Source organism: Mauremys reevesii, linkage group 3 (assembly GCF_016161935.1).
Source record: "Mauremys reevesii isolate NIE-2019 linkage group 3, ASM1616193v1, whole genome shotgun sequence".
In the NCBI taxonomy this organism is placed as follows: domain Eukaryota; kingdom Metazoa; phylum Chordata; order Testudines; family Geoemydidae; genus Mauremys; species Mauremys reevesii.
Window position 1 is genome coordinate 127,710,392 of NC_052625.1, and position 23,700 is coordinate 127,734,091.

Below are 23,700 nucleotides of genomic sequence, written 5' to 3' on the forward strand. Positions count from 1 at the left end.
CAACTGGTCCAGCTGGTTTTGGACCTCTTGCAGGGGTTGCCCAAGTCAAGGGCCATCGTCTGTAGCAGCTCCTGGTACTGATGGTGACAGTCAGGAGAGGAGAGGGTAGATGGGATCAGGGTCTTGTCCGGAGAGGAGGAACCTGCTGTTGGGGTCGGCAGTGTTGGCTCAAGTGCCAGGTCCTCCTCCAGGTCCAAGACTAGCAGAGCCAGCAGAGGGGCTGAAGTGGGCTGGTATGAGGCCACCAACAGTGGGTATGGGCGGCGATAAAGGTCCCATGCAGGCCAGTGGTGCCAGAAGATTGTACTGCAGACCCAGAGCGTAGGGTGCCAGAAAAGGCAGGTGAGCCCAGGAGTCTGCACTACACCAGGAGACCAGGGAGAAGGATGGCACTTCTGCCAAGAAGCCCTCCAAGTCCAAAGAAGCCTCCAGCAGTGGCAGAGCCATCGGTGCAGGCGGTACCGCAGCCGGCAGTGGTGGGTCACAGCTGAGGAGGAGCGGCTCATCTGCTGGTGAAGGTGGCCAGGGGGATCAAAAGAAGCGGTGAAAGCGGGTACAGCAGGTCTAGGTGGGATGTGGGGACCACTGGATTCATCTGGCCCGGTGTCCAGAGTACCTCCCACTGTCTGCCACTCCGACGAAGGGTACGCAGAATGGAACCCGCACAGTCCTAACATGGCTGAGTAGTGCACTCCGGCGGGCTGTTGGGAGCCTCGGCCCTCTCGGGAACCGGCAGTTCTGGCACGTCTTGCTTCTGCTTTACCTTGCCCACTGCCTTAGGGGTGGCCCAGCGGGGTCATCATGCGATGTCTCACCTGATTGAACCTGGCTTGGGGAGAAAACATGGTGTGGTGCAGCGGTCTGCAATGGGGACTTACTGCAGTGATCGTGAGAGCACTTGCGACTGTTCCTGTGCATCTTCTCACGTCTTGGTGGTTCTGATGGATCTGAGAGTGAATCCGAGGGCGGGGCACTCACAGCCAGTGATGAGTGGTGCACAGCCAGCACTGACCGTCCAGTATCGGACTTTGCATGAGGCCAGAGCACTTCCACCACAAGGAACTTGCAGAGGTGCTGATGTCGAGCATCGCGGGTCCTTGACGGGAAGGACTTGCAGATATTGCAGTAGGCAACCCAGTAGGTGTCTCTCACCCAGGCAGTAGAGGCAGCACATGTGCTCGTAACTCACGGAGAATAAATGAGGGCATGAGGCCCAGTTCTTCAACCCTGGAACGCAGGGCATAATCCCTCAAAGGGGTCAGGAGAAACCCCGTAAGGGGCTACTATATACACTAACTAACCAAACTAACATAATTACAGATTTACGAAGAGAAAGGAAATAGAACTATCTACCTACAACAGATTGTCATTCTCGTAAAGCGTACAAGAGTGAAGAGAGGATTCTGACTCTGACCATGCGGTAAGAGGGAACTGAGGGCGCATCGTTCCACACGGCTTCTTATAACCTCTCATGGCACACGTGGCGATGTAAGGTGACCGTGCGTGGCAACAGACGCAGCTGTTGACAGACTTCCAGCTCCAACGTATGGCATGCATGCACACCTGCGTTTGGTATACATATAGGGACCATCACTCAAAGAAGAATATTGATTCTGTGCAAATTCTGCATTGCGCAGTGGCACAGAATTCCCCCAGGAATATTTTTTCTTCTCTTATTTGGCCTTTCACTTTATATTCATTTTTACTGTATGTTTTCTCTCTTCCCTCCCCACCATGCTCTTTCCTTCAGTTTCTACCCTTCTTCCACCCTCTCTCCCTCCTGTGATGAGAAACTAGAGTGCACATCCTGCTCACCCTTCAAACATCTGGTGAGTAAAAATGTAGATGATAGGCTTATTTCAGAGAATAAGAAGGTGCTAGAATTAATTTCCTGAAATAATACTAAGGAAGGATGGAAGCTACACACATTGAATCTATTTCTCCATGCTATGTATTCTCACACCTCTTGTCAAACTGTCTGTAATGGGCTATCTTGATTATCACTAAAGAAGTTTTTTCTCTTAATTAATTAGCATCTTAGAATTGGTAGGACAACTCCCACTTTTTCACATTCTCTGTATGTGTGTGTGTGTGTGTGTGTGTGTGTGTGTGTGTGTGTGTATATATATATCCTCACTATATGTTCCATTCTATGCATCCGATGAAGTGGGCTGTAGCCCATGAAAGCTTATGCTCAAATAAATTTGTTAGTCTCTAAGGTGTCACAAGTACTCCTGTTCTTTTTTGCGGATACAGACTAACACGGCTGCTACTCTGAAACCCGTCTCTTTGAAATGTAACTAATTGACAGTAGACAAGGTGGTCCTACGCTGTTATTTTAATTTAAATTATGTAACTAATAATAAATTACATACAGAAAGTGTGGACAAAAAAAGCATGGGGGTGGTGTTGGGAAGTGTGGTGGGGGTTAAAGGGTGAGGGCTGAAGGAAAGAGAGGCAGTTTTAAAATTACTCTTCCCCCAGTTTACAGTCCTCTGAGTTACTTTTAATTGGCTTTCTAGCATAGGAGCTCGTCACCATTTCAAATGTAGGGAGAACAGCTGCTTGTTAATAGCAAGCTAATTAAAGTTGTCTTCTAGCATGTCCCCTGTTCTCTCTCTTTTCACCACAAGCTACATTTCATAGTTGAAAGAGATGTTGTGTAACAACCCCCTCCCCAGAGTATTTTTAAAGAAATGCAAAACTAAAAAACTAACAAACCAATATTGACTCACTTCTTGGATGGTAGAAGGGAGTTGGCCCAATGCATCAGCCAATACCTATTAACATACACTCTGTCATGACTTATCGATATAATAGCCCAGTGAGGGCTAAATGGCCAAACCATTCAGCAGCAGAATCAATGCTAAACAAGTCTTTCCCTGCAGCGTGATGAATGTTTCTGAACTGTTCTATGGACTCTCTCTCTCTCTACTAGAGATCTCCATTTAACCCTTAGAACAGCAACCGGTATGTAGTACGAACTACAGAAGGATAAATACCCCAGTAGAATTGTGCTCATCTGGCAATTGTGCGTTTGATTTAGTCCTTGCTAAGCAGCCAGGCTAAGAGAGTCAACTAGAGTTCTTGAGAAGTGGTTAACTGATGCTAGTTCTTAATCCCAATGGGTTCAGGGACAGAGCTAGAGCTTGTACTCTCACTTGTTAACAGGTTTCACTTAACTCGGAAATACAAGACGACAACTTTAGCTAAACTGAGTTAAAGATTTCATTTCAGACTAGAAATAAGGGTTAATTTTTTAATGACAAAACTAATTAACCATTGGAACAATTTACCATGCATCTCCATGACTGATAACTTTAAAATCAAGATTGGATTTTTTTCTAAAAGATCTGCTCTAAGAATTATTTTGGGGAAGGTCTATGGCCCGTGCTATACAGGTCAGACTAGATGACCACAATGGTCCCTTCTGGCCTGAGAATCTGTGAACGTAGGGTTTACATTCTGAACATAAACTAGATTCATTTGATTCTCCCATCCATGGTGGTGGAAGCCTTTGGAGTATTTGAATTCCATGTATGCAGACTTTCGCAGGCACAACCAATTGTGTGCACAAAATCAGAGGTCCACTGGACCCTGGCAGAAAATGTGGCTCAAAGTGCATATGGGCTATTAGCTACACTGTTCTTTTCTCATCTCTACTTGCTAATTTGAAACTCTGGCAGCCAAGGACAAATTTTTGAAGACATTACAAACCTGGGATCAGCTTCAAGATTTTCCTTTGAGTCTCTGTTCCCCTTTTTTTCTTGAGATAGCCCAATCATGAAGTATTTGTCTCTGATGACAGGGAAATCTTCTAGCAGGATTTTCAGACTATTGTAGTATGCCATGATCTGGCCTCGCAGGGCATACAGTGACATACGATGGCTCAATCTATAAAAGGTACCAAATATTAGCATATAGTCTTTATATAAAAATTACTGTGCAGTGAGTCATCCATCTAGATAAGCTGTACTCTTCCTGGCTCTAATCTCTTTCTACACTGAGACATCCTTTGGCAACGTATACTGCAAAATCATCAGATTTAAAGATGGATATTCTGCTATGCTGTAACACACAGTGGCACCATATAGAAAAGCTGCTTAATATTCTGTACTGCTGTAACACCTTTCACGTGATATTCTCACACCCCTTTAAAAACATCAATTAATTAATGCTCACGGCAACCCCTTTGAGGTAGATATTAATACTTAACTCCTCTATGCCTTATTGTAACATGACATAATGAGTTTGTGTTGGACACCTAATTTATTAAACCAGTGTTTTGTTTTTCTCTTCTCATCCAGTCAAATTGCCATTTGGTGGTTTGTTTTTTGTTTAGTTTTGTAGACAAACTGGCATTTTATACAAGGATCTAATCCTGTTTCTGTTGAAGTTGATGGCAAAATTCCTATAGACAGAAATAGAAGCCAGAGTGGGACTTATAGCTGTAAAGTATTATTACACTGCCAAGTCAAAGCAAGTGTAAAAATATCCAACTCAAGTTTGAAACTCCGATTCTTCCCATTTCCCAATCCCTCCAGTCACCCTAGCACATGGATTGAATTTACAGGATTATCTGTGACCAAAGCCAGCCACTCCATCACCACTAGATCATTCTCTGATTTACTGTAAACTACTCTTACTACAACTCTACCCTTGTGGTGAAGACACTTCCCTGACCTTTTCTCACCCACTAATTACCTCATCAACCTCTCTCCTCATCCTGCTTCTGGAAAAAGAATGGCCCATTTCCCATCTGTTCCAGCACACTCTCTTCAATGTTATTTGTGCTCCCTCTAGCTCCCCACAATCTCCCACTAATCACTAGAAGCCTTCCTCTTTCTCTTTGCTTTATGACTAACTATAAAACATTGTGAAAAATACATTATAATGGTTATATTGTAATCTAATAGAAAAAGATCCTGTTCAAAATAAAGCCTCGGCCACTTTCACATTTCAGTCGCACAGGATTTAAACAAAAATAAAAAAAAAAAAAAGAAAAAAGAGACAAATGTATATATTTGATGTACTCACTTATGACAGTATTCAGCAATAACTTCTCTTTTGATTTTTTCATTTTCATTCTGCAAGATAATATTTTCTTCTTAGTGACAGCTCTACAACATTTGTGTACCTTGCATCCAAAAGACTATAAAATAGTCCAATATAGCAACATTTTCTATTATAGAAATGCTGCTTTATTAATGTATTAAATAAGGTTCTGGATCATAGGCAACATTACAAAGCAGTGTAACTCCTTTCTTCATAAAAAATTTTGATGAGAATGAACATCGGAGATGATTTTCGCCAGTACAGCAGATCCTGTAAAAATTTATATCAATCCAATAATCAAATTCAACAAAATTATTAGAATAATTTTTATTCAGGACATGATATTAAACACCATTTAATTGACACATTGGAGATATTTTCCAAAAAAGTATTCAACTTATAGTTCCCCCACAAATATTCAGTCAGCTTATTGAGCTGGTTCCATAGTTTGTGAATATACTCAACTGAATTATGTATTTTGATTAATTTGTTTGATAAAATATTTAATGGGGCTTCGACCACTACCCCATGTCTGTTCAGGACCACGCCTAACTTGTAATGCATTTAGGAGAAGTCTTGAATCACAAGCAAATTCAAGACAGGATCCAAGTATCTCAGTTTCTAGACACTGGATAAGGATGATTTTCCAGACCTATAGAAAATCTGGGTCCGACTTAGAAAGCTGACCGTAAAGATGTAATCAGATGAGGTTCAATAAGGAAAAGTGCAGAGTCCTGCACTTAGGACAGAAGAATCCCATGCATTGCTACAGGCTGGCTAAGTGGCAGATCTGCAGAAAAGGACCTGGGTATTACAGTGGACGAAAAGCTGTATATAAGTCAACAGCGTGCCCTTGTTGCCAAGAAGGCTAACAGCATATTGGGCTGCATTAATAGGAGCATTGCCAGCAGATCGAGGGAAGTGATTATTCCCCTCTATTCGGCACTAGTGAAGCCACATCTGGAGTACTGCATTCAGTTTTGGGCCCCTCACTACAGAAAGGATGTGGACAAATTGGCAAGAGTCCAGTGGAGAGCAACGAAAATTATTAGGGGGCTGGGGCACATGACTTATGAGGAGAGGCTGAGGGAACTGGGCTTACTTAGTCTGCAGAAGAGCAGAGTGACGGGGGATTTGATAGCAGCCTACAACTACCTGAAGGGGGGTTCCAAAGAGGATTTAGCTAGGCTGTTCTTAGTGGTGGCAGATGACAGAACAAGGAGCAATTGTCCCAAGTTGCAGTGGAGGAGGTCTAGATTGGATATTAGGAAACACTATTTCACTAGGAGGGTGGTGAAGCACTGGAATGGGTTACCTAGGGAGGTGGTGGAATCTCCATCCTTAGAGGTTTTTAAGGCCCGGCTTGACAAAGCTCTGGCTGGGATGATTTAGTTGGGGTTGGTCCTGCTTTGAGCAGAGGGTTGGTTGGACTAGATGACCTCCTGAGGTCTCTTCCAACCCTAATCTTCTATGATTCTATGACACAAAGTCTATTTATCTTCCTCTAAAAATTAAACACAAACTGATAAAACTGAAAGTGACATAACAAGAGAGACTTGATAAAAAGTCTGCCTACTCTAGTATTTTGTCTCGTCTCTAACTAAAGCCAATGGTGGATGCTTCACCGCAATAAAATTCCATGTAATTGCAATGCTACATTATGGATGAAAATTTCTTCACAATCCCAGCTGGTGATATTCAAGCATGGCTCCAATCAGCCTTTTTAATTTAACCTAGTAATACAACTGCAGATTGCGATTTGTTTTTTAATCTAAGTATCTATAGTCAGATGTTCAGCTGTGGTGCAAAAGTACCCAGAACAATTGAGGAGTGTGGGAAGTTCAAGAGGCAGCCTTTAAACTCCATTCACTCAGGGACCACAGAACTGTAAAACTGAGATTAGATGAACTATTTATTTAATAAACTGAACCCACCTCAAGTTCAGTTTCCTTCTCTGCTACAGAATTCTTATTATTATTATTTTAACAGAGATTCTTTATTTTTGTTCGTTGTAACACATTTTAAAGCACTCTCGCTTAGGTACTTCTAGAACCCCATCACTGTAGTATCTGAGCACAAATCATTAATGTATTTGTACTCAACACCACAGTGAGGTAAGGAAGGTCCATCATCCCCTTGTTACTGATGGGAAACTGAGGCACAAAGAGACTAAATGACTTGCCCAAGATCACACAGGAGGTCTGTGGAAGAGCAGGGAATTGAAACTAGGTCTCCTGAGCCCCAGGCTGGTGCACTAACTGTCATAGTTCAGGGCAACAGCACCTGTATTCTCCCTTTATGGTCCATCAAGGACACTCACTCTAGACTTCAGGCTCCCCTGCCCGACACCTCTTTTGACTGGAGATACGCATCTCTCACCCTTCTGACTAGGATATTTCTAGGCTGCACTGTCCCCTGACTATACTGTGATATCCCAGCAAGAGACTCTGCCTACGCAGGCCTGTTTCCTTTCTCTTCAGAGGCTAACGTCAGAGTGATTGCCAACAGTTATGTTACACACAGCACTTCCTCTGCAAGTCTGTTTTATTCTTACAGTAAAAGCACTACAGAGAAAACATACTGAAAACAATAAAAGAACATACGCACATGCTAATAAGATTACCAGAGTTCACCCCAGCCCTAACATGGGCTCTAACAGGAGCAGGCCATCAACATCCCAGTCAAGGGGTTTCCTTGTGATTTCAAGTTCATCACAGCTTCAGCTCAGACACAGTCTTATGGGGTCTCAGTAGGGCCACTTCTTCCAACCCTTTCTTAAGGGGATCCTGTCCATTTGCTGGATCAGGACAAAGACCCAGAGCCTCATTAAAACCAGGCTTTTTATCTAAAAATTCTTTCTTTGACTGGTGGTCTATGGAGAATCCAGTTTGAACTGGTGTATGTCAGCCTCTCCAAAGGGGCTTCAAAAGGCTGATAACTGGAAGAATTACATTACTATTCCCCTCTTCCTAGAGGAGTTGCATACAATTCCACAACACCACACACAGTGGACCCTACAAGGTATTAAATCTAACTCAGTGACGTTTATCTTAATTCCACACGATTTGTCCAGGACATTGCCAGTCTGTCACACTAACCACGGGCCCATCCCCTCCTCTCCTTAAAAGTAATGGCAGGTTGAGTGTTATGTTGGTGCCTTTTTAAAAAAACAATGCTATCAAAAATCTTAATATATTGCTGAAGGTCACCAAAATCTCTCTCTCTCTCTCAAATAATAATTCTTTGGCACACTTACAGGGTTCTGCATTCTGCTGCCCATGATTTCTTTCTTATGAATGAACGTGTTCAGCATCATGTCCCGTGGTCCCAGTTTCTCCAACTGAATGGATACAAAAGCTTCTGGAGGCCTGAGTGGTAAATGAAAACATTGTATCTGAGCTCTGCAACTGGGAATGGGAAGATTAAGCCATCAGAAGCAGAGCAAATAGAGACAATCTGAGCCACTTAGCTATTGCTTTAGGTTAAAACACAATGCCTCAAAATACTCACCTTAATAATAAATTCTTTGCACACAGATAGAGTAGAGTAACTGGAAGAGACAAAACCCAAGTACAGACTAGCAATACACATCTCTTTGGTTCCATTGTAAGTGAAATATGGGGAAATAGAAACAAAATATTTACAAACATAGAACCATGGGATTAGAAGGGACCGCAAGGATCATCTAGTCTAATCTCCTGCCAAGATGCAGCATTTGTCTCCTTCCCACATTAACAGGATATCTGTGATACACCAGGAGTATGTTTGAGTAAATTGGGAATTCCATGTCATTTTGTGAATTCCATTTTGTTTATAACCTTCACTTTCCATTGTAACCTCCATCTCCAAGAGGTCTACCATGAGACAGCCAGCAAAAGCCATCAATTCTGATGATCTCTTGATACCCATCCATAAGAGCAATGAACACTACACAGAAGGTTGCTTGGGAAAAGGGTGGGTCTGCAGTTCCTCAGCCTAGAGTACATAGGGAAGAAGGGGAGAGAGACTATATTAAAAGGGGGCTGCTTTTCTGAGCTGGAGACTCAAACCACCAGCACAGGTAAGAAGATCAGACCAAAAAGGCACGATGGGATGATGGGCCTAAGGATGCTGGCCAAACCTCAGACCCATGGTGAGATCAGACTTGGCAGGGGACTGCATTCAGGTCTGTGTTATCTTCCAAAGATCTGTAACGCTCTAGTGCCACCTAAAAGTGTTTGTGGTCAAGAAATTCCTGTGCTATGCTTGCATTCCTTGCTTTATTTCCACATTGTCTTTGAAGGGTTTAACTTGAAACCAGAACTTCCACAGCCAGGTGATCTTGGAAGGACAGAATGAGTCTAAGCATCTGGGGACTCAGGAGGGCCATGCCACTTGTTCTGGGATTTAAGACATCTGAACTGAAGGGTCCTACTGCACAAGAAGAATGTCAGACATGAGGTCTGCACATGGGAGAATGCCTGAGAGACCCAGAGCTAGGTACAGTTACCAGTCACTAACCAGACTCAAGGGGCTTAGACGCACTTGGGCCCCAGGATTTGGGTGCATTTAAAATGTATTAATATCCATCAAGAGACAGGGACTGGGCCAGGATGTAACAATACCTTTTAATGGTCCAGTGTCCATCTAAAGGGTGCCCTGTAGAATATGAAGTTGCTGGTGCAGCCGTCAGGAACTGTTTTTCTGTTTCATTTCCAGATCTTGAATTTCTTCCACTTGCTGAGCTGCTTTGACGCTTCAAACTTAAATTTGCTTCCTAAAATATTAAGAATACCAATCTGTACTTATTCTAGTGGGAACACTGCCTGTTAAATCAATACAGATTTGCAGTTCCATGTGGCTGCTATACTCTTATGGTATAATCACAGAATATCAAGGTTGGAAGGGACCTCAGGAGGTCATCTAGTCCAACCCCCTGCTCAAAGCAGGACCAATCCCCAGCCAGATTTTTGCCCCAGATCCCTAAGTGGCCCCCTCAAGGATTGAACTCTCAACCCTGGGTTTAGCAGGCCAATGCTCAAACCACTGAGCTTAATTCACCAGGCAACTCTGAAAGCTGAATTAAAAAGTTCTTGGTGAGCATAAGAATAATGAAACTGTGGCGACAAGGAAAGTTAGAGGCAATACACAATTTATAATCAAACAACATTCTCCACATTTCATCAACAATGAAGAAAATGGGGATGCTGGGGTTGTTGGCTTCACCAGAAAAGTGATCCCAAAACTGTATTTAAAATATACTGAAAAAAAACCAAGATGAAAGTTCAATCTACCCATGCAATACAAGTCTAAAAAAATTGTCATTGGTTAACATTGACTACATACAGCAGCAAGAGAAAAAGAAATGTCTTTAAAAGGAAGCCTGCATTATGATAGGTAAGAAAAAGAACATGGGCTGGGACACACCAGTGGAGACACTATTGGAAGAAATAATTAGCAGGTAATTTCCGCTGTTCCCCTGTTCCCTCCTCCCCACTCCCTGCACCCCACATTGTGTATAAAGTTTCCACTAACTCTCATTTACAGAGAGCAGCAAGTGAGTAGCAGAAAGAGAAGATAAGGATCTTTTCTTAGTCTTCTTTATCCTGATACATGTAATTAAGCCATGTTTTTTCTTTACTTATTGGTCTTGAATAATTGATGCATGACCTGCCCAAGCCTCCTGCTGTTGCTGCTGCTCTGCTGGCTCTATTAATTGTCCAGGTTTATACTTAGACAGCTAATATTTACTGACTGTAAATGAGTATAATCTAGTCCAGAAACAGATGCAGTAGTAATTGAATGATTTATTGCTGAGAGGAGACATCTGTAAACTAAATGCATAGTCATTACCCTTCTAAAGAAAAAAAAGTCATAGAACTATTCTACTGTCTAAAATTGTTCTAAGTGTTTGGAAGACCAGTCCATACGAATGGGAGAAGCAAGCTTTTTCCAAAGTAACGACTACTCCCAATAGTTGGCTGAGAGTCATGGCAGCAGCAACTTGTATTGCATTGCAGGAGAATGATTTGGGAATGACTTCAGGATTAGAGCTGTCCAGAGAGATAATTCTCTTTCTCAAAGGATGTTGATATTTCAAAATGTGGTTTCATTGATTTTCACTCTGTGAAAGAGGTGGAGCCCCAGTTTCAGGGCAGTCCAGCGGGTGGGCTGCAAAGGAGCTGCAAGCCCAGGAACCCCAGGCTCTGACAGAAACCTGCCTGGGTTCCATTAGAACTATGGCATCTCTGCAAAAGGTTCAGATTTTGCAGTATCAGCTATTTCTGACAAAACAATGTTTTATCAGAGTTCTTCGGACCAGCTCTGTTCAGGATACCAATTCCCTTGGGCTAATAGTGCTCAGGTATGTGATGGGGAATAATGGGTCTAAATCAGGTGTGCATATTGGTAAGCAAGCCTACTCTGGTGTAACTTGCATGCTTCAGGGACTAGAAAGTATAAGTTTACATCAACAAAGACTCCTTTACATTCACCGCTGATGTGGTGGAAAGATGTTGGAAAACACTGCTGGCTGACATTCAGAAGCACTGATGTATGTCCCTATGGCTGGTATACAAACAGCTAAAGCACAAGGCAGCCCCTTTGCCCATCGCACCCCAACAGCGGCCAAAATGCTAGGGCTGAAAGTGGAGACAATGAAGTATGTTTTTTCTTTTCTTTTTAACAGAGAAAGAAAATGAGTGATGAGAGTCTCATGGAAAAAGGGGTGAGCATCAGGTGCCTCCTAATGGAAAGATATTAGGAGGCAGATTGGAAAAACTGCTGTGCCATTCTTTCCACATGTAGTATATAGTAAAAGTATATAACATGGGCACTGCTCAGCATACTGGCTGCAAAAGAAGTGAAATAGAAGTGGGAGTTACTAGAAAAGGGTGCATTGGGGTACAGGAGGCGGAAAATCATCAGTCCCAGAATAAAAGGATGGACAACAGCTCTCACAAACTATATGGGGGGAGGAAAACAAATGATAAAAGGAACATTCATTGAGTAACTTTCATCCTGAAGTATCTCTATTTATTTTAAAAGTTTTAAAATTATATACAGGGATCACTTAACCCAATCACTGAAATGCAGCCATCTCTGGGTGAAACACAACAGTTGTGTAACAGTGTGTAGTAATACCATGCATCAGTTTGGGACGTGATGGGAAAACAGCTACTGAATACTGTGCTTTAAATGCAGAATTAAAACATTATCAAGCAAGGGATGCAGAACAATGATGACTGTGTAATCTTGGGATGGTTTATGAACCTCTTTGTTTAACCTTAGACAATTATAGTTATCTTCCCATTCAAGATGGTGTCACAACTGTGCTGCCATTTGCAGAAGGCAAGATTACAGAGCGGTGACATGAGTTGCTGGTGCTGTTACATGATGGAAATATCCCCTTCCTAGAAGATCATAGATGTCAAGGCCAGAAGAGACCACTAAGATCCTCTAGCCTGACTCCCTGCACACGACAGGCCATAGGATTTTATCCAGTGATTCCTGCATCTAATTTACCTCCATGCTCCTTAAATTCTTTTCTATGGTATTTTTCAGCTGTTCGTGGTCACCTGCATCAACTAATATGCATTAAATGAATCACTGATGTGAAACCATCTTATTTTCAGGTAATATGTTTGCAAAGAATTGCTAGAGTCATTTTGTATTTTAACTGTTCAAGTAAAACAAAATTAATATCTAACTGAGCACCATCAGCACTTGCATATGATGTTAGCTCCCAAAACCTTACCCAATGGGGTTAGGGAAACAAAATGCTGCTGACCTTCATGTCCACTGTACGTGTAGGCTGGATCATGTGACAAAATGAGGCTTGCTGAACAGCAACAATAAGAGCATTTTTTTGAGTGACTTGACAGGCAAGGGTGATCTCCATGTTCTCCACTCCAGATGGGGACAAAAGCTAAAGAGTGAAAATACAAAAGTGTTAGCAATTTCCCCCATAACATAAAGGCAGGTTATAGAGATCACACTAATTTTTCCTTGCCTTAACTAATCTCCAGAAGTGTCGTTAATCATTCTACTATTGGTACATATTCATTTAAATGTGGCTAAATGCTGAAGTCACTTCACTCAGCTGCATTCATAAATTTGTATTCCCCAAGGAACTTAAATCAAGGATCTATACAATGGGATATGAGACAGAGAGATGCCCTCAGACTACAGAAGGGGTTCATATAAAGTAAGGCTAGGATGTTGATTATTTTCATTTTTTTAAATTATATATTAATATTAAATTATTGGTAAAGAATGTGAGTCACGGATGGGGAAATTGTGGAAAGAAGTAAGTTTTGAAGAACTGGGAAAGTTCTGTGTCATGACACTCTGCACCATACAATTTTGTTTCTACTTTTTGAACAGTACCCATTGTTTTAATGCAATGGTGCAAAAAGTGTAAGATTAACAGTGAAGAATCTGTTACTCTGAAATAGTGTAGGAAATGAGAGATTCATTTTCTTTTCCCCCTGAAAAAAATCCCTTTTCTGCATTCTTTAAAAAAATAAAATAAAATAGGAACAAATCCTGATTTGTTTATTTTTTACTCATCAGTCCTTATACTTTGGCAAAACTCCCATTGACTTCAATGAGAATTGTGTCTCAGTAAAGACGGTAAGATTTGGCCTTCAGTTATTATACAGAGCGTTTGACTGATATTATCAAGTGATAGTTCTGAAAAGTGAACAAAATTACACTGTTACATAAAGACACAAAATAATAAAAACTTGGTAAGAGAAATGTACATTACTTAACACAATGAAGCCAAAGCTAATTGAGGCCTTTAAATGCTACTGCAATAGTTAAATAATATGTGCAGTGTATGATTTTGGTTTCCTTTGGAAAAAAAGAACCTAGTCACCTGAATAACACCATCTCTTGTATGAAAGCTAAATTTTCCAATTTGATTATTGTCAATCTCTTGAATGCTTAACAATAAATTAGATGGAATATATCTGCAAGAAAAAAAATATAACAATAATCCATAATACAGAGAATGCATCAAAGAAGCCAAACTGAAGGAAAGAAAAGTAATACTAAAGAACTTTGTATTTTCTGCCTCCCTTCCCTTTATAATTTGTATCACACAAAGGAATGAAGAACTCCTCCTTTAAATAAAAAGGACGATTAGGGTATTATTAAATATTTCAGAAGCATTTGAGAGAGAAATAAAGTGTTCTGTGAAGTTTGTGGCTGAACACAGAGCATCGTGAATTCTTTCCCATTTGGCTCTAGGAGTTGGGTTACCAAGTGAAAAATCTACTTGTCCTCTTTAATCAAGCATAATTTAAAATATTAGATCCTAACCTTTTGGGATGCTGTGCTGTCTACCAGACTATGACATCAGCCACAACAGACAGTGCCTGCCACTGCCCACAATTCAATTATGCACATTCTATCCTGGAATGAAGATTCAGCTGCTTGCAATTGTATGTTTGGAGCAGCCCAGACTCCAATGTGGATTAGAGTATATACAACCGATTGGGAGATGAGTAGTGATCTATCATTCAGATGGGGAGGGGATCCTGAAGCCTGCTAATACTAATACATACTGATGATTGAGAATCACCGATAGAAATTATCCTTGCTGAATCTGGTAGAACAATAGATTTTCCCACTTTATTTCCATCCTACCACAAAATACTTGATTTTTAAAAATAATTTAATTTTATTTACCAGTTTTGTAAAGGTGAAATCAAAGTAACTGTAAAATTTTCAGGGCCTGACACCTGCATGGTTACATAAGGGGAGAAAGGGAGGGACACAAGTAGTCTCTCCTCTCTGCAGGGGTTGGGTCCAGTTGCAGTCTTAGGCTAAGATGTGAAGTTGTTATTCAATGTATAGTAGGATAAACTTTGGAGAGTGATTTCTGTAATGCAGCAACTTTACATTCACAATTATGGACTAACCCGTAATTGCTTTTTAGGGTCTCATTTCGCTATTTGTAGAAGTCTGGGAACCACTGTCTTTCTCCCTTGGTCCCAACTCTCTAAAAAATGTCCCTCATTATGAGAGATATCACCCATTTTACTTCCAAAACTACTGATTTTCCACACAGATTTGGTGCCCCCACCCCCACTTTTATTACAGCACATCTTTACATTAGAAATACAGAAAAAGTTACTTATGGCTAAGGAATCAAATTACACAGCATTTCAAGTTTCCTGCATGAATAATCTGTGTGTGCCCTTCACTTAAGGTGGGCCTTACCAGGCTAAGGAAGATGCTTGGTTATGATCTGTCTGGGAAGATATTTAATCACACCACGTCCTGTGAAATACAGCAAAGTTCTGGTTTACCTGTCCACACTACTGTCATCTTCTAGGAGAGCTGTAATGAATATTGGTGGGGGCTGGTCTGCTTTCTCCTTGTGAGATGCTATTTCAAAGTGCATTGGCCTCAAGTATAAATGGAACTCATCAAAACCCATCTCCCCTGCAAATGCCTTGTACATCCTGAAACAAAATAGGAGTATTTGGTACAGTTGCTTCATTTAAAAAAAAAAAAAGTTTAGTACTGCTGTACATACCTACCTAGAAATCCAATATCTATTAGGTACATTTTTAGTGTGTGTGTGATGAGGTTTACAGGTCCTACACTAAACCAGAGCAAGGCCAGGGAGGAGGTCCTGGTCCAGGTGATGGGACAGTTTAAAAAGGGCACTGGCACCCAATGAGATGGGGGAAGGAATTACAGGTTACACCCGGAGCTGTAGGCAGAATGAATGCAGCCTTAGTCAGGCCACTCCAGGAGCAATGATCCATACTCCCCACCTTCTCTTTGGGGCCAAGAACCCTCAAGAGACTCTGAAGAAAAGGATGTTGTCCCCCAGCAAATGAAGCAGATACTAGGATGACTGAGTATCAGAGGGGTAGCTATGTTTGTTGCTTTTTACAAATCCAGACTAAGAGACCTGTGGCACCTAATAGACTAACAGATGTATCGGAGCATAAGCTTTCGTGGGTCAATGCCCACTTCTTCAGACACATGTGGGCATTCTGAAGAAGTGGGCATTGACCCACGAAAGTTTATGCTCCGATACATCTGTTAGTCTATTAGGTGCCACAGGTCTCTTTGTTGCTTTTTAGGATGACTAAGACCATGCCCCAAAACAGCCCAACAGGAAGTGACCTGGGGGTGGGGGGCTAACTTTGGGTGGACCAATGAATGGTTCGGACACTGCAACACCCCTTTAAGGCCTTGGGTCAGGACCCTCTCCCCTGCTCACCCTCCCCTCTGTAATGACAGAATCTTAAGGGCGGGGGGGGGGGGGAGATGGGACACACAAGACAGACTGAGTGCTGCTACATACAACCTGGCAGGGGTCCCTCCAGGACGGGCAGACCGAAAAGAACTGTGAAGCCACTGCCTGACCATTAGGCCAGTGGTTATCGGATTGACCTGCTACAGTATGATACTTACCCTAAAATGTTAATGTTACTTAGCCTCTGGCATGTTTTCATTGACACCAGAACAATTACTGCTCATTGTGCTGTTGGTATTCATTATTTGTTTAGCACTGACCATGTGATTGACATATTACAGAACACAAAAATGAAGTAAGGATGAAATTTAATGTTTTATGCAGTGTCTGAGGGACCTGTGAAGCGATTCAAAGAAGGGTGTGAAAAAGTCAGCCTGACATGTAAAGACGGTAATTTTGTCAATCATGTTTTGGATAAACTGGAGAATAGTGCTTGGGAGGAAGTATGGGTGACAGAGAGGAAATTACAGTAGTCAAGACAGGAGATGATCAGATCCTGAACAAGCATTTTTACCATTAGAACAGAAAATCTGAGGAAGTTGTGTTGTAGAAATCCTTAGTTCAGCACAGTCAAACATAGTAGGGGAAGAAGAGGAAGATGATCCCATAGGACCATTAAAATGTTGGATGTTTGGACACACATCGACAGAGTAATAAGATAACAAAACTTCCTTTTGTCATAACAATAGGTCTCTGAGGAAGACAAGTATTATGCCTACTTGATAAATAGGTAAGCCAAGTCACAGAGAAGCTTTTTAGGCTATGTTCTACACTAGACACCTTACAGTGGCACAGCCAGTGTAGCGTAGACATAATCTTAGTGAATAAGTGGCAAAGACACAAATAGGACCCAGAAGTCTTAATTCCCAGTCCTCTAAAGTGTAGCTAACACTCCCTGGCTCTGTGGAAATAGAAAAAAAATGAAATAAAAGAAGGAAGAAAAAAGGGGAGGCAGAAAAGGGTGTCACATACAAAAGAACAACGTCACCTTTGGGAACTTTAAAAAGCACCATACACATCAATTAACACTATGCAGGATGTATCAGAGGGGTAGCCATGTTAGTCTGGATCTGTAAAAGCAGCAAATTGTCCTGTGGCACCTTATAGACTAACAAACTTATTGTAGCATGAGCTTTCGTGGGTGAATACCCACTTCATCGGATGCATGTAGTGGAAATTTCCAGAGGCAGGTATAAATATGCAGGCAAGAATCAGTCTAGAGATAACGAGATTAGTTCAATCAGGGAGGATGAGGTCCTCTTCTAGCAGTTGAGGTGTGAAAACAAAGGGAGGAGAAACTGCTTTTGTAGTTGGCAAGCCATTCACAGTCTTTGTTTAATCCTGAGCTGATGGTGTCAAAAATGCAGATGAACTGGAGCTCAGCAGTTTCTCTTTGGAGTCTGGCCCTGATGTTTTTTTTGCTGCAGGATGGCTACCTTTAAATCTGCTATTGTGTGTCCAGGGAGATTGAAGTGTTCTCCTACAGGTTTTTGTATATCGCCATTCCTAATATCTGACTTGTGTCCATTTATCCTTTTACGTTGTGACTGTCCAGTTTGGCCGATGTACATAGTAGAGGGGCATTGCTGGCATATGATGGCATATATTACATTGGTGGATGTGCAGGTAAATGAACCGGTGATGGTGTGGCTGATCTGGTTAGGTCCTGTGATGGAGTCGCTGGTGTAGATATGTAGGCAGAGTTGGCATCAAGGTTTGTTGCATGGATTGGTTCCTGAGTTAGAGTTACTATGGCGTGGTGTGTGGCTGCTGGTGAGAATATGCTTAAGGTTGGCGGGTTGTCTGTGGGTGAGGACTGGCCTGCCTCCTAAGGCCTGTGAAAGCAAGGGATCGTTGTCCAGGATCGGTCGTAGATCACTGATGATGCGTTGGAGAGGTTTTAGCTGAGGACTGTAGGTGATGGCCAGTGGAGTTCTGTTGGTTTCTTTCTTGGGCTTGTCTTGCAGCAGGAGGCTTCTGGGTAAACATCTGGCTCTGTTGATTTGTTTCCTTATTTCCTTGTGTGGGTATCATAGTTTTGAGAATGCTTGGTGAAGATCTTATAGGTGTTGGTCTCTGTCTGAGGGGTTAGAGCAAATGCAGTTGTACCTCAGCACTTGGCTGTAGACGATGGATCATGTGGTGTGTCCGGGATGGAAGCTGGAGGCATGAAGGTCGGCATAGAGGTCAGTGGGTTTTTGGTATAGGGTGGTGTTAACATGATTGTCACTTATTTGCACCATGGTGTCTAGGAAGTGGACCTCCCGTGTAGATTGGTCCAGGCTGAGGTTGATGGTGGGGTGGAAGCTGTTGAAATCGTGGTGGAATTCTTCCAGATTCTCCTTCCTATGGGTCCAGATGACGAAGATGTCATCAATGTAGCGTAGGTAGAGAAGGGGCACAAGTGGACGAGAGCTGAGGAAGCACTGTTCCAGGTCAGCCATAAAAATGTTGGCATATTGCAGGGCCATGCGGGTGCCCATAGCAGTGCCACTGATCTGAAGGTATATATTGTCACCTAATTTGAAATAATTGTGCGTGAGGATAAAGTCACAGAGCTCAGCAACCAGTTGTGCTGTGGCATCATCAGGGATACTGTTCCTGACAGCTTGTATTTCATCTGTGTGGGGGATGTTTGTGTAGAGAGCCTCCACATCCATGGTGGCTAGGATGGTGTTTTCTGGAAGATCACCAATTCATTGTAGTTTTCTCAGGAAATCAGTTGTGTCACGGAGATAGCTGGGAGTGTTGGTGGCATAGGGTCTAAGTAGAGAATCCACATATCCAGACAGTCCTTCAGTGAGAGTGCCAATGCCTGAGATGATGGGGTGTCCAGGATTTCCAGGTTTGTGGATCTTGGGTAATATATAGAATGACCCCGGTCGGGGCTCTAAGGGAATGTTGATTTGTTCCTGTGTTAGTGTAGGGAGTGTCCCGAGTAGATGGTGCAGTTTTTTAGTATATTCCTCAGTGGGATCTGAGGAAAGTGGCCTATAGAATTTGGTATTGGAGAATTGTCTGGCAGCCTCCTTTTGGTAGTCAGACCTGTTCATGATGACAACAGCACCTCCTTTATCAGCCTCTTTGATTATAATGTCAGGGTTGTTTCTGAGGCTGTGGATGGCATTGCGTTCTGCATGACTTAGGTTATGAGACAAGTGATGTTGTTTTTCCACAATTTCTGCCTGTGCACGTCAGTGGAAGCATTCTATGTATAGGTCCAGACTGTCATTTCGACCCTCAGGAGGAATCCATGTGGTCTTCTTCTTCTTGTGCTGTTGGTGGGAGGGTATCTCTGTATCAGTGCACTGTTCAGTGTTATCCTGAAAGTATTCTTTGAGTCGGAGATTGGAAAAGTAGGCTTCTAGATCACTGCAGAACTGTATCATGTTCGTGGGGGTGGTGGGGCAAAAAGAGTCCCCAAGATAGGACAGACTCTTCTGCCGGGTTCAGCACGTAGCTGGATAAATTGACTATATTGCTGGGTGAGTCTCCAACGCATCATCGGGGATCTACAATCCATCCTGGACAATGATCCCTCGCTTTCACAGGCCTTGGGAGGCAGGTCAGTCCTCACCCACAGACAACCCGCCAACCTTAAGCATATTCTCACCAGCAACCTCGCACTGCACCATAGTAACTCTAACTCAGGAACCAATCCATGCAACAAACCTCGATGCCAACTCTGCCCACATATCTACACCAGCGACTCCATCACAGGACCTAACTAGATCAGCCACACCATCACCGGTTCATTTACCTGCACGTCCACCAATGTAATATATGCCATCATATGCCAGCAATGCCCCTCTGCTATGTACATCGGCCAAACTGGACAGTCACTACGTAAAAGGATAAATGGACACAAGTCAGATATTAGGAATGGTGATATACAAAAACCTGTAGGAGAATACTTCAATCTCCCTGGACACACAATAGCAGATTTAAAGGTAGCCATCCTGCAGCAAAAAAACTTCAGGACCAGACTCCAAAGAGAAACTGCTGAGCTTCAGTTCATTTGCAAATTTGACACCATCAGCTCAGGATTAAACAAAGACTGTGAATGGCTAGCCAACTACAAAAGCAGTTTCTCCTCCCTTGGTGTTCACACCTCAACTGCTAGAAGAGGGCCTCATCCTCCCTGATTGAACTAATCTCGTTATCGCTAGACTGATTTTTGCCTGCATATTTATACCTGCCTCTGGAAATTTCCACCATATGCGTCTGATGAAGTGGGTATTCACCCATGAAAGCTTATGCTCCAATACATCTGTTAGTCTATAAAGTGCCACAGGACTCTTTGTCGCTTCTTGTGGAATGAGTTGCTCTTTAGTTCACCATGTAATCAAGTGAGCAATCCATGCAATGATATATTTACTTGTGTGTGAGTGTGTTACAAGGGGACACAGTAACAAAGAAGGAAAGATACACCAAGAAAACAAAAAAAAGGGAGGAGGGACAGAAATGGGGAAGGCAAAGTTTAATATGGCAATAAAGTAAAAGAAGAGAAACAAAACTGAGACTGAATCCATCCTGCCTCCACATTCCCCTACAATTACATGTCTTATAATTAGATTGTCTTGACACACTTACTATACATGGACATTACTAAGGAACAAAGCAAAAAGACAAGACAATGAGCTGTGTGGAATAGTGTAGATAGCATATGTATTTTTAGATATAAATCAGTTTTCACCATACGAGAGGAAGACAAGTAATGGGTGATAGTTCTGGCAGGTCCCGAAAAGTTTCATTAAAGCCCTGGCACACACTAGAGAATCAACAAATTTAGTTTCAGTCACTTCATCTTACTCTGTAAAGCTAAAAAACAGGTAATTTGCCCTTTTTTGAATTTTCAATCCAAACCCCAGAGTCTTTCACAGCAGATAGCTTAATGAACTGTGATCCTCATCGCATCAAAGCAAGATACAAAATTAGCCCCTTAAAATATCACGTTGAATAAACTACTTCTGTTTATATTGATGTTCAATCTATCAGACAGCATAATTTATCTGAAACAAATTATATGTTTAAATTGATTTACATATGCATCTTGATCCCTTATTTTCCCTTCAGAGCTTTTTATAAAGCCTCCCTCTATTACTGAAGTAAGGACAATTCACTACTGGTATTTTAAGGATTTATATACTTGCCATCTCACAGACTGCTTGGGTTTTGTGGTGTTTTTTTTAAACTGAGAAAATTCCAGATTTCAGATTAGGGTTCTTCAGAAAATTTTCTGTCAAAAAAACTTTTTAGCGGTGGGGGGGGGGAAAGGTTTTTACATAAAACAAAGTATTTTGTGCAAAGCATCTGCTTTATACATTTTTATTTTTAGCCACTGACAACAAACATTTTTGTTTTTTTGACAAAAAGTCAAAATTTTCCACAGGGGAAAAAAATCCCAACCTTTTACTGCTAGTTCTATTTCCGATCAGTGTGGTCAAAACAGGTCTATATTCGCCTGCTGTTTGTTGAAGTAAATGAATAAATTGTAAGACACTGGGCTTCTTAACCTGTGTGGATCTCTTTGGCATGTTGTCATTTTATTTTTAAAAGAGGCACACGGCATGTTGTCATTTTATTTTTAAAAGAGGCACACGGCCTTAAAACCACTGCCACAGAAGAGGCCACATCTATCTCCACTTGGTTAATGATCAATGTAATTCCCCTTGGTTACCCATCTCCAGTAAGGTAGAAAGACTCCCATTTTCACTAGTTGAACGGCCTAGTCCTGCTACCTTTTAAGTGGGAGTTTGGCCACTGATTTCAAAGGCAGCAGTATCTAACTGCTAAAATTTCATGTGTCTTTTATCAACCTTAAGTTGTACCTCAGTTTATTAAAAACATGGAACATTTGTAAATGCTACATAGGTAACTCTTCCATGTATCAGGAGGAGAACAACAGGTGGCATCACATGTGCTCTGTACTAACCTAGCCAACTGTGCACTCTCCAGGGCTGTCTCAATCAATCGATGGCGGAGTGTGATGAGTTCCAGGAGTCTGGAGAAGATGTCCAGAATAAAGGCTTGTTTTATTCCGCCTGGCTTCTTTTCTTCATCTGTTCCTGACTCTAGTGCTAACATAGCAATATCCTGCACAAGGAGTGGGTCTTCCAGCAGCGTGTCTGCAAATAACTGCAAGAAAAAGAAGGGAAGGGAGATTATTATTAATCACATTTGTTATGGGAATGCCTAAGGGTCAACACCAAGAATGGGGCCTCATTGCTCTAGACACTACATAAAAGCAGAGTAGATGGTCCCTGCCTTGAAGAGCTTACAAAACATGCAAGACAGCCCCTTGGTGGGAGAAGGGATATAACGCACATACAGTACCCGAGTGAACAATGGGATGGTGGCAAACAGGATGTTAGTGCCATCACTTTTTTGTTGTTGGTTTGGTGTGTGGAGGGGAGTGGATTTACATAGGAGGGGATAACCTAAATGGAAAGAGAAGGGAAGGGTGAAGAGGGTAAGACTTACTCTGGGATAACTATAGTGACCTAAAGAGAGTTCTCTCTCATTTACCACCTGTATGAGATCAGAACCAGGCCATCTGAATTTAATCCTCTTCCCACTGAAATCAGTTGGGAGTTTTGCCATTTACTCCAAAGGTAGCAAGACTGGGCCTTTAAGGGTGATAAGTAGTTTAGACCCAAAATACAGGCTCTGTTCAAAGGATTGTACAAAACCTGTCCCCATCAATAGAAATGTCTTTGTCATCATTATTATTAAAATGTCAACATAAAAGAGGTGTTTTGATGCAAACATCTCCTTCCAGAGTTGGAAACTCAAAAATCAAGAATACCGTGCTAATGCATGAGGAACACAATGCAAAAGTGTATAAGCAAACATTATAATTGGACAATGTCACTTAATTGTGCAAGATGAATGTATTGTAAAAATATAATCAAAGAGCATAAACGAAGAAAAGTAAACTAGATTTTTAAAAATCTAGTTAAGTTAATAAAGGTTAGAATTATGCATATGTGCACACACTCCCCCCATGTTAAAAGAACATTACAATTGCAAAATCAAGTACTTAGACATTAGGAAATGCAAGAATCACAGTTGACCATGGAGTCTTCATTCAACCCCCCTGATTGTGTGAAATATGATATAGTCTTTAATTATATGATCACAGACTATTTCCCCTTTCCCCACCCCCTCCTCAGAATCCCATCAGTGCACAGGATGGACAGTGCTCACTTAATGAACAACTATTCAATAATTTTGTTTTATCCTCATTGTTCAATGTGTGGCCCCATGACTTTAAAACAAACAAACAAAAAAAAAACACAGCACACAATTCAGACCCTGCACTGAAAAAATAATTATTAATTTCCCCACAGGCTTTTGTATGGCACTCATCATTATAGGCA

At 41.8% G+C, this 23,700-nt stretch overlaps 1 protein-coding gene across 10 annotated transcripts in view; it reads right to left on the bottom strand.

The window, feature by feature from the left end:
- LOC120401000 overlaps positions 1 to 23,700 on the bottom strand; it is a 131,024-nt gene that overhangs the window by 65,681 nt on the left and 41,643 nt on the right. For all 10 annotated transcript variants that reach the window (XM_039530460.1, XM_039530454.1, XM_039530458.1 and 7 more), the window contains 8 exons: positions 22,254 to 22,456; positions 15,354 to 15,509; positions 13,916 to 14,009; positions 12,824 to 12,961; positions 9,660 to 9,811; positions 8,312 to 8,423; positions 5,038 to 5,087; positions 3,718 to 3,894 (listed from right to left, as the gene is read on the bottom strand). In XM_039530460.1, the coding sequence (XP_039386394.1) occupies positions 3,718 to 3,894; positions 5,038 to 5,087; positions 8,312 to 8,423; positions 9,660 to 9,811; positions 12,824 to 12,961; positions 13,916 to 14,009; positions 15,354 to 15,509; positions 22,254 to 22,456 (1,082 nt within the window). The remainder of the gene's footprint in view (positions 1 to 3,717; positions 3,895 to 5,037; positions 5,088 to 8,311; positions 8,424 to 9,659; positions 9,812 to 12,823; positions 12,962 to 13,915; positions 14,010 to 15,353; positions 15,510 to 22,253; positions 22,457 to 23,700) is intronic.